The 12,783-nt window shown below is 29.9% G+C and overlaps 1 protein-coding gene across 2 annotated transcripts in view; it reads left to right on the forward strand.

Annotated features, from left to right (window-relative positions):
* The first annotated feature begins 10,310 nt into the window (after positions 1-10,310).
* LOC107451354 (cell adhesion molecule Dscam1) overlaps positions 10,311-12,783 on the forward strand; it is a 59,105-nt gene continuing 56,632 nt past the window's right edge. The window contains exon 1 of one of the 2 annotated variants that reach the window (XM_043053688.2): positions 10,311-10,604. In XM_043053688.2, coding sequence (XP_042909622.1) covers positions 10,547-10,604 — 58 coding nt within the window. In that variant the 5' untranslated portion in view covers positions 10,311-10,546. The remainder of the gene's footprint in view (positions 10,605-12,783) is intronic. The other variant, XM_043053689.2, reaches the window with a different exon arrangement.

Raw genomic sequence — 12,783 nt, forward strand, 5'->3', positions numbered from 1 at the left:
TCTGTTTTTGTATTTTTTCTTTTCTCCTTCTGCAAGTTCTTTGGCCAACTGCAATAGAAAATCCTTTCTGGGTAATTTTGACCCAGTACACTCTGTGTATAAGATCCATGCGTTTATTGCCACTAAATCTAAATAGTTGAAGAACACCTGGAGAGACCATCGAGAAGATGCTGAGTTGGTGGTAGATTTGCGAGCCATTTGGTCTACTACGTCGACTCCAAACTTTGTCTCATTGCAATATGCTATTGTTTCTGGGGTATGTCTATTATTGTTTCATTTGAGATAACGATATTGGATAACGGATCGAAGTATTGTCGGTACATTCCTATTTATTATTGATGTGATGTTTGCATGTTTATTCAAAATTTTGTCTAAATTACGATCGCGTCAAATTGACGCATATCCATAGAGATAGGTATACCACAAAGAGAATTTCAATATTTCAACGCTTTTGACGAAAATAAACTTCAATAATATTTACCACGATCGTTGGATAAAAGTCATGACAAGAGATAAAATAAAAACACAAGCGGGTGTTGTAATTTTCCTTATAAAATTCGAAATGCGTCCCGTAATCCTAGTGTTGAAATTCTATGTAAAGCATCCTTTGTCTAGAATTGTAATACTATCTACCGATTTATGTCACTGCTGCGATTCACGCACCTCCGATCGCCCTCGAAGATTCCGAAAACCTAATTGATGATATAAATTCTCCAACGAAAATCTGACCGATCAGATTGTCTTTTTCTCTCGACAGCAGCCGCAGGTGAGCGAAGCGCATGCAGTATGAACGGTCCTTAAATCTGATTTTAAAAAAAGAACCAAATAATTATAAGATGTTTAAAATAAAGAAGGGTGAAAGAAGAGGACAAATTTATTCATAAAGTGGAAATGTTCATCATAGCTTAAATCTTCTGTGGTCCTGTGTTAAGTTTATGCTTAACTGTCATTCAGGTTGAACAAACATAATATGCCAGATAATGAAGAAAAAAGTAAAAACGTTTTGACACTACCTATTTAGAACCGACAACAAGAGAAAGCTCTTCCCTAGAGTATATGAAATGGGGGATTTTCCCTCGTTAAGACATTTAATTAAAAAGTCAGGTAAAACCAATGTTGCCATTAAATACGCTGAAATTAACAGTATATTATCATTGATATTATCTGAACATAGTATTATAAAATGTTCGCGACATTTAAATAAACAAATGCAACACTGGCAAAATAAATGCAAAGTATTATCCAGCAAGTCCGAGGGTGAACGGTATCGATCCTAGTTTAAACTGTTCTACCACAAAGTGCTGGACATCGCGCAGGTCGTCGGGCTACCGAAGTTCGTGTGCCATCCCCTGTGCAAAAGATCAAAATTGTGATGGCATGTCTTCGGATCATCTTCAGAGATGTTTCCCAGACAGTTGCCAATAGCCCATTGTGTAGCTCTAGTGCTACGTAAATGAACTACAAAACAACTGTCCAGCAAACTGCAAACGACTCCCACATAAATCCAATAAGCATTTCATCCATTTCCCCACTCTGAAACAATACCCTTGAAAACGAGAGAAGAGTGCATACAGAAAGTTAGTAAAACCTCTCGGTTCCACAATAAAGTGGAGGTTATCCGTTCTTAGAGGTTAACTCCATTCACTTTATCGAAGTACATAAGTAAAATGTTATCGAAGGTACGGGATTTTTTGCAAAGAATTTTACTTTTACTCAGTGTCATTTACTCAGAGCAGAAATGCCCCTTGTGTTGGCGTCATAAAAACCAGATCGATAAACAAAATTTAGCGTCAATAAAAATGGTCCCTAATGGTATAATTATATGTAAAAAGAAATGTACCGATTATGAATGATTGAACTATTTGAAGTAAATAGGCAATTATGTTTTTTGTATAAGTTTTCATTTAGTTTTATATCATAAAAATTTATTTACTTTTAGAAATGAGGGTTTTGGTTGAGATGCTTAGTTTTTTGGTAAAATATTCTTTTTTTTTTCTAATTTTACTTTGAACACTGAGACTAAATCATTTATTTTTACTTTATAACAGTCGTTGAACAAGTTTTTGAGTTTACGAATACTGTGTACAGCTCCATGAATCCAATCCAGAAGACAAGGAAACTCCTGGATCAAGTGTTGTGAGAAATTTGCCTTCGTGGTGGACTTTTTGATGGAACTAACCCGCATTTGCGTTACATGGACTGGAAAACCTCCCACTGTTAGCCTGACGGCGAGGGGACTCTAACACATGATCCGTTTACCACTGAGGTAATTTTACATCAGCACTGTGGTCAGTGCCAGCCGGATGAGGAATTCGTATCGACCAGCCATCGCCGGTATACGAACCCAGTTCACCTCATTGGAAGGAGAACGCTTTATTCCCTGATCAATCACGGCTCAAGACTAAATCATTGATGCATCGTCTTTCGTACATTCTGACAGTAACACGAGGTTGTCAATCTCTCTCAAAAATCATCAAAAAGAGTTCCCTAAATAAGAGACAATCAGAAATATTTTGAATACATTCGAATTTACTTGTTTTGTTAAAATTTTATCGTGTTTCCGTGTTTGGCCTTTTCCGCATTTGGCGCGGAAGTTCGGTGCGGGAGGTTTTGATGGTCACTCCTAAACGTTTTCTTCTACATAAAGTCAATGGAAAAAATTCCATCCCTCCCAATAGTGGTCGTAAATAGAGGTGGTCACTACACAGAGGTTGTCTTTCTTGGAGATTTCAAGGTATATTCATCGGAAAAATGTTGCTTAGTAGCTTTTCTCCTTACCAAACTCAACCATCAAAAGCTTGTCACTAAAAGACTGACGCTGTGCATTTAATCTTTACAGCAGTATCTTTCACAACATATAAAATAAAAGGTATCGTCACCCAAATGATGAGGGGAAAAAAAACTGGCATCATTTTGGAAATTTAATTTATTTCTCTTTCTGACAAAATGATACGAATGCAATTCTAAGGATAAGCATTTTTCAAAATGTGGGGATAGTCATATCGACTATGTCAACCTTCATCTATGAGAAAGGTACCCCATCATAGAATCGAGTTAACATGTCTTATATACTAGTGAATTGGAATTGTATTTTTGTAGTGGTAGACACACTATAGTTAAGCATTATACATTTGTATGTTTTTTGATTTTTAGTAAACATATCTTTATTTTTGCGCTATCATCCAAATCCGTTTTCGTTAGTTCAAGGCATTATGAAACTTAACTTTTAAAATAAGAAAAGGACAACTGCATAGTATTAAATTAGTTAGTTCTCTTTGTTAACAGTATAATTTTATTCTTTTCAAAAGAAGAAGAAAAATCGGAAAATTGAATTTTTGTGAAAAAAATAAATTAAAACTCTTAAAATTATCAAGACATCATTTTTCCTTATATATTCTATTTTATTATTAAAAAATCTTTGCTGCTGCCGAATGATTCGCTTTTAAGTAAAAAACAAAATAAACATCCTGAAAACGATAATAAAAAGTTTACAAGATGGGAAGGGGAAAAAGAGCTTTATACTCAGAACAGCTCCAAGAGAATGACGCAATGCTATCCTTTCAATGGATGCTAAATGAGAGAAGAAGTTTGGATGCTCAATAAAATGTAGTTCAAATTATTTCGCCTAGATTTCAATAAAAGATTTCGCAAATGATTGATTGCAGTCAAGACTGTATTGTGTACGATTTAAAACGCTACGTAGGAAATATGAGTGAAGAACTGTACTTATTTAAAAAAGAGAGAAATATGTTATTACAATGATTGTCTATTCAAAAATAAAGTGAAGGAAAAGGCAAAATAGAAATAGATAACCAATTATTCTGTGAGTAACAAGCCTCCCACACTTTTTTTTTCTTCAACAGGAATCGCTTTTAATCCACTCTACTTAAATAATTCCCAACACTCACTGTAAATAAAACAGAAAATCGAGAGGATTTTCTTCAAAAGTTATAGCACATTTTCCCCCCACTTTTTCTTGTAAATAATGACTAAACTTTGGGTCCCGCAGTGGACTGATAGTGAGGACACGGTTCACAGTAGAACACCGAAGTCAAGCATCACTGGCTGCGGTCAGTGTGCGGGTGGATGACTTCCTGATCAATCTGCGTATGGACCGAGAGTGTGCGGTATCGGTCCTCGTTAAACTGTTCTACCGTAAAGTGCTCGACTTCGTGCAATGGTCGCCGGGCTACCAAAGCAGATGAGCCATCTTCTAAGTGGAGAATCAAAATTGCAATGTCATGTCTTTCCGATCAACCTCAGAGAAGTTTCCCAGACCGTCGCCAATAGCCCATTGTGCAGCTCAAGTGCGACATAAAAAGTATCTACCTAACTAAATTTTGGATTTAATTTTTTCAAGATAGTGAGTTATTTTCATTTCAATTTGAGAAGTATATGCTATGTTTCAATACAGTATTTTATTATTTTGAATTTAAAAAAAAAAAATTATGGTTATAAATACCTGAATATCTCTTTACCGTAGCGTTTTTGTTTTTCATTTACATTTTTTGAAGTAAGTCAAGGAGGTCCCACACCTAATTAATTCTACGCACTTTGCTTAAGTGTTTGTGTGTTCTCGTTAAACGTTGCTGTCTGTTTCATTTGTTTAAGTTTCGAATAGTTGTTTTGGGAAAAAAATTAATCATTTATATTGACGTAAAATCATTTATATTTTTTGCAGTTATGTACATCATGACAAAAGATTTTTTAAAAAAAAATTGAACAATTTTAAAATTTTAAATTACTGTCGGAATTTAAAATTGTTTTGTTTTTATCTATTCCCAAAAAGACGACACAAATTTTTTTTTAACAATGAATATTTCCTAAACTAATTATCGATTTTTATTTATTTTTTTATTCTATCGTATTTCTTGTAAATTTTTCTACACCCCTTCGTCTCTATGATTAATAGTTTTTGCGCAGCAAATAAACGTAACGTCATACATAATTCGCAAAAGAAGTAATTAAAATTGTGAATTTTGGGATTTCTAAAAAACCTCGGATTTAGTTTACAAATAAATATGTCTCTTTTTGCATTTTAAATTTTAACTACTTATTTGTGTTTCTGTGAGCTACAGAGTGGCCCTCTTGGTATTTTTTAATACATACTTAATAACTCTTGAATAATTATTTTTTTTAATTTAGCGAACTCCTAGTATATTTTTCTATGGATGGCTAAGCACAGATGGCTCTAGGGGTTAAAATTCATCGTAGGACATCTGGGTTTTTCTAGTTCGGAATGATTTTGTTTTTGAGCAGTAAAATAATCTATAACGTAAAGTTGTAAGTAACGTAGCGTTGAACACCCAAAACACACAGCCGTTTACGATTCTTTTTCAATGTAAAGAGTGGGGAAAATAAAACGTAATTCTAGATGGGAAAGAAAATTTAAAGGGTGGGGAGGATGAAATCACAAAGTCACCGTTTTGGGCAGAGGTGGGGAAACCTGCGACCTTGAGCCCGTTCCTTCTCATTGTGTTTTTTTCTGGGGGTGAGGGGGGTTTCTGCGAACTTGTTTAACGAGATTTGTTCGTAAATTAATATTGCGAACTAAATTTTTATTGATTTCGTGTATCCAGAAAAAGATTAATAAATATATGGGTCTGAATGGGTTGTTCAAATGCTGACATGGATGGACAACCCTTATTCTGATCACTCCCGACAACAGCAGAATGCGTCACAGATCAAGAGAAATACCTGCAAAAAGGTGATGACGAAACTGTGAGTCACGGTTACAGGACGGCGGTTGGTGCCGACGGGTCGCAGCGAAACATTTTATCGGTAAAGTTTCTATTTTCCTCCATTGACGCAATCATGAATGTACTAAACTAAGTTTTATTCTCATTACATCTCTATAACAGTGGTTCCCGAATGGTGTTCCGCGGAACCCTAGGGTTTCGTTGAAATATTCAAAATGTTCAGAAAGTTAGAAAAAAAAAATTTCTGCTAAAGAAAAAACTAGCTGTTTGAAAAGAAAAAACTTTTTTGAAATTGTTTTTTAAAAACTAGCTGTTTGAATCTTTAGAGTTTCGAAAACTATAATTATATTAAGTGATGATATTTAGACTTGTTATCATAATTAGATTTACTAGATCTGATTAATACTTTATTATTTATTTAGTGCAACTGTTATCTTTATGAAATTTTTCAGTAAAATACCGATGAAAAAAAGCGAAATTTAATAGCATGAATACGCATATATTTTTCCAGTAACATTGTGTCAAATGAATAACACAAAAGATAAACATTTATTAGTCTGTATCATTCAAAATAAAATAAATCAATAAATAAAGAAACTGCAAAAACTTCAAAAAGTTTCATAATTCTGAAAATTTGCAATTTTTTTTTTATTTCAACGAAACCATAATTTAAATTATTCTAATATTACTTTTAGTTTATTATTTGTTTAATTATACTTTCAGATCTTCATTTATTTAATAATGTTTGCTTCCCATTTATATGTTTCCGTGATAGACCGAAATCAAGAGAATGCCGACTTTCACAAGTGAATGTCAACAATCACGCAGTCGCTTTGATGAATGTCCGAAATATTTGTTATATCAGACTTGATATTAATATATTCGTTGATATTGTTATATGTATTTATTTGATATTTTAATATTTGCTGAGGATAGATTAGGAGAAACATCAGTGTTCGGAGAACCGATTAAATGCCTACTGGGTACTTGACCTTAAAATATACATTGCTGTAGGGCATACCGGGCAAATGTATACCGGGCAGTGGGACTGGAGCACATTTACCGGTAGAAGTCACCAATCACCCAATTCGATCATTAACGTTATAACATATACACCAAAAAAATTTAGACCTAAGCTAGACCTTATTCCACATCAAATATTTTTCAAAATAATTAAAAGTCTTATTAGTTAGCGTGTTTGCAATTACTAATAAAGATTATTTATAAAGATAAAGTCAAGGGTTCCACCAAATAATGGTCAATTATTTATGGTTTCATAACCGAAAAGAATTGGTAACCGCTGCTCTGTTTAAGACCTGTTAAAATAAAAATAATTAGAATCGAGTAAAAAAATTGTTAAAAATTCAATGATAGTTTATCCATAGAAAGTAACTATAGTTCCTTTTAATTTACGGAATATATATAATACATAGAATTAATTGACGACTTTTTCTGTTTTAATCATGCGATTTCTGTTTGTTACTGACAATAGTTTTACCAACGATGTTCAATTTTATTTTGAATCGTATTCATCATGTCCCATGAGTTTCGAACGGTGTTGTTCAATTTTAGCAAATCTGAAAATTAAATTATGAAATGAAAGAAATAAAAGATAAGTGAAAAGAAGAATATATGGGTAAAAAATATTTTTATTTGGTTATTATGTGAAGGAAATCAATTATTTATTTTTATTATTTGTTTAAACGGAAAATTTTAGGCGATATCAAAAAGTATCTATTGAGTAATGATTTATGACAAAAAGGTAATAATATCTGTTACGGATAAAACTTATACATTACCCCGCAAAAATGGAAAGGACACTTTTAGTTTTTGACATTCTTTTTATAATTTTTCAGGAAATACTTTAAAGGATTATTTTGTAACTTTAGAGGTGTTTAGATCATGCCCTTTTTCATACTCAACCATATGATTTAAAGTTTATAGAAGTTTGGAAGACCAACAATAAATTACGAGAGAAAACAAGTATTTTTAAACACCCGATGGCAGAAAATCAAACAAAAAACTTGTAACATGTATCGATTACTTACTTCAGTTGTTATTTTTAATAACTGCATTAAGTTTTGTAAACCTAGTGTAAATATTTATGGAAATGTGTGCATTTTTACAAAAAACTAAATTTATCGCCTTGCGTTTTTTTTTCTGTAATTTTATAAATATTCAATGGAACAGAATAAAATTTTTGAAGAAATTTAAAATTGATTACAAAATTGTTGATTTAAAATTTAAAAAAAAAAGTCGTTAAAAAGTGCGCGAGCGTTCTTTATACTATTGCGTTCTTTATTGCGTAGCTAGTTCTTTTATACTATTGCGCATGTGCAGAAAAATTTAAAGAAGTTCCTTAATCATTTTGTAGGAAATCCTATTTGGCAACTAATGATAAAAAATATATTTGTATAACTTAAAAATTTGAAAAGTTTCAAGTGGTTTTGTTAACAGTTTCTGTGCTTTTTTGAAAAAAAGCTCAAAACGATAAGGAATTATCAACAACTTTCATCCTGTATTATTATGCAAGATTAATTAAAAATGAGACCGTCATTGTGGGGGATCACTCCCCATGTTTTATTTTGCATGCTTTCTTTCCCTATTCCATCAAAGTTTAGTTTCCGGACTATTATTGTAAAGTATTATCAATTGTTATTAAATTTTGTCATATGATACAAAATGAAATTTGTGAAAAACCTCTGATCGTTCTGTGCTTTTTTTTAAAAAGTACTACTTAGAAAAATGCTTGAAACTTTTTTAATTTTTAAGATATTCAAATCAAATTTCTTATTAGTTGGCGAATATGATTTACTGCAAAATTATGAAGAAAAAAAACTTTTTAAAAATATTTTAGCGTATTCACAGTGTTAAAGAACTAGCTTAAATACTCATAACTTGCGCAATTTTTAAAGGAATTCTTTAATTAACAAATTAATCTTAAATTGCTCAAAAAATTTCGCTAAATTCCATTAAATAACTATAAAGTTATAATGAAAAAACGTAGGGCGAAAAAATTTATTTTTTATAAAAATGTCTATGTCTTCATAAATATTGACTCCAGGTTTACGATACTTTATGCAGTAAGTGAAAATAACTAAAGTAAGTGATACAAGTTACAATACAAGTTATCAATCTTTCTATCGACAGATTCCGTTTCCTATAATTTTATAATCGGAAATGTGACGAAATACCGAGTAGATATCGAATATTTCGTTATTCATGCCACAGGAAAATAAAAGTTTTAATAAAGAAAATCAGATAATAAATTTAAAAATAATGCTTAAAATTTTGATGAATGTAATAAAATTACATTTATTTGTTGAATTCAGAAAACGGGGTAATAAATCATCATAGTAGAAAACTATGCTAATTGACTTTACGGGTAACTTTTCTATATTTTAAATAAATTAACAGCATGAAATAAAAGAGCAAAATTGAAACTATTTTCAAATTACCTTGAATAATTCGCTTTCTGAATAAGTTTTAACTTTCTTTTTCGCTGCATCGAAAGGATTTGATGTTACCTCCATCATTTCCATCCTGTCATAGTTCTGCGTGTTTTCCTTTGTTATCACAAAATACTTCCTCAAATTAAGTATTCAACTTAGTATCGTTCTTTTCATAGTAAAACTCTATCTGCATTTTTTAAAACTCAGATAAATTCCTGGAATAATTAAATAAATTATTTTTTTAATATTCATTCGTCGTTACGATAAACGTTATTTTCTCTCAATTTTATTCGAAAATAAGACATTTGTCTTAGTTTTAAATGTAAAGATTTACACTATAAACAAAAATAGCGTAATGAATACGTGACGCCAATCTTATTTTTCAATATTATGAAGGAAAAAAATTAATAAAAAAAGAGTCAAAATAAATTCGAAATACTTGCGAATTTCACAAATGTTTTCTAAAGAGCTCAGAGGTAATGACTCAGAGGTAGAGCGTTCGCCTTCCAATGAGGTGAACCGGGTTCGGATCACAGCGATGGCTGGTCGATACGATTTCCGCATCCGGCTGGCACCGTCTAAAGTGCTGACAAAAATATCCTCAGTGGTAGACGGATCATAGGTTAGGGTCCCCTTGCCGTTAGTCTAACAGTGGCAGGTTTTCGCGGTTTTCCTCTCCATATAACGCAAATGAGGGTTAGTTGTATCAAAAAGTAATCCACGAGGACAATTTCTCCCTCTACTTTATCCAGGAGTTCCCTCTTCTTCTGGATTGGTTTCAAAATGAGAAGGCTACAAAGTTGAACATTAGTAATAGTAAGCCCAAAAATTGGGTCTGCTGTTCAACGACGGTTATAAAATGATGTTTTTTATAAACACGAAAGAAAAAAAATTTGAGAAATAGAAAATGAAATTTCGTAAATGTGCCGAATAGTTGGACAAGATGATGACAATTTTTGGGAGGTCACAATGACCTCCCATCCCGGTGCCCCTGACCATCATAAGTAGTCTAAATTAAAGGAACCCCTTCGACCCTTTCATGGAACACTATTGTTTCGCAGAGCATTTTTTGAGTCGACCATGCCGCCCTAGAGAGAAAAAGAATCCTCTCATTTTTTATGTTTTACTAAGTACCCAAACCGACGTGGGGGGGGGTGGAGGAGAGGGAATGAGTAGTAAGGATGGCGCGCGCTGCGAAGGGACTTCCGTCTCCACCCCTCTCTTCTGCCACCACGATCCAGCAGCAGAGAACAGACAGCAGCAGCAGTAGTAGTTTTATGGAAGGAATGGCCATGACGCTAACACCATGTATCGTTAGATTAGAATAAAAGAGATGATATCATGGGAACATAACTGAAATGATAGTGGATTAAAAGAGAATTTAGTGGAACGAGAATGTGGATTTTTGCTACAGTGTGTTGTTGTGCTCTATGGAGTATCGCCGACGCCAATGGTAAGTCCATCTCTCTCTCTCTTTGCGCACACAACTCTTTTAAGTATTCTATCACTACTTTTATACTGCAATGCTACCCATTTTTCTTTAATTGGAACATATTATTTTAATCTAATTCTTATCCCGAAAGTACAATGTAAGGATATTATTTAGAGACAAAAAAACAGCCTCTTCCCTTGAAATAAAGTAGAAATTTTTACAAATCTGCCTAGGGCTCTATAAAGATTTGATATAAAAAAAACCTTTTTATATATTTATTTTTTTATACTATTCATATGTGAAAAAACGTTGGCAGTTCTTTTGAATACAATTTATTGTGAAATATATGCATATATTTTATCTAGTGAATAAATTAATAAATAATTTTATTCTACTATTTTTGGAGAAAATGAAATAAAATACAAAAAAATTAGACAAAGTTATTTTGTATAAAATACTTTTATACCGCAATGCTATTACCCATTACCCATTTTTTTATATTATTATTTTATTTTTTTTATATTATTTAGATGTGAAAAAATGTTGGTAGTTCTTTTGAATACAACTTATTTTGAAATATATGCATATATTTTATCTAGCGAATAAATAATTTTATTCTGTTATTATGGAGAATTAGGAATACAAAAAAGGTTGGATTGAAAGTTTTTTGTGTACCTACAAATGTTGAAAATGAATTTCTTTTGGAGTATTTGTTTTAAAAACAAATTTTTCAAAGAAAAAAANTTTTTTTTTTTTTTTTTTTTTTTTTTTTTTTTTTTTTTTTTTTTTTTTTTTTTTTTTGTATGATTTGCGAATTCTGCCTGCTTTCTAGTCTATTATTACAGCAAGGATATTACAAAAGAATTCTGGAGCTAGATAATTTGTAGTCTCCTCTGTGAATGCGAAAATTTCTCAAGAAGGGGGGGGGGATTCTCTCCCCTCTCTCTATATATACTTATATATGAGTCTTATATATTTGCAGTTTATGCGCAGTAAATAAAACAATTTATTAATTTTCTTAGTTTTTATTCTTTTTTTCTTTATCTTTATTTATAGTTATATATTTTTTTTATATTTATTGTGCGATATATATATATATATATATATATATATATATATATATATACATATATATATATATATATATATATATATATATATATATATATATATATATATATATATATATATATATATATATATATATATATATATATATATATATATATATATATATATATATATATATATATATATATATATATATATATATATATATATATATATATATATATATATATATATATATATATATATATATATATATATATATATATATATATATATATATATATATATATATATATATATATATATATATATATATATATATATATATATATATATATATATATATATATATATATATATATATATATATATATATATATATATATATATATATATATATATATATATATATATATATATATATATATATATATATATATATATATATATATATATATATATATATATATATATATATATATATATATATATATATATATATATATATATATATATATATATATATATATATATATATATATATATATATATATATATATATATATATATATATATATATATATATATATATATATATATATATATATATATATATATATATATATATATATATATATATATATATATATATATATATATATATATATATATATATATATATATATATATATATATATATATATATATATATATATATATNTATATATATATATATGTATATATGTATAAATAGTCCCTGTTCAAAACATTCGACGCTCTATTATAATTGATTCTTTGTAAAATCTTAATTATCAGGTGATACTATACAGCTTTATTTGTTTTTGCGCGACTGAAACCGGTTTGAACTTGTTTAAGTTCGTGTATCAGTTGGTTTATTTAGGTGATAAAGAATATAAATTCGACGATTGGATAAATGAGACGATATATTATATAAATATATAATATTTATTATATCCGGTATTATATTATTATATTGTAATAATTAGATCAAATTATTAGACTCGCTGTAGTTTTTTAATAATGACAAGTTTTGCACGCGTTAATATGCAATACTTTTATATTTAAGTATACATGTAATGGATTATTATTCGGGAGTTTTTTTATATAG

This window comes from Parasteatoda tepidariorum, chromosome 9, assembly GCF_043381705.1.
Source record: "Parasteatoda tepidariorum isolate YZ-2023 chromosome 9, CAS_Ptep_4.0, whole genome shotgun sequence".
In the NCBI taxonomy this organism is placed as follows: Eukaryota; Metazoa; Arthropoda; class Arachnida; order Araneae; family Theridiidae; genus Parasteatoda; species Parasteatoda tepidariorum.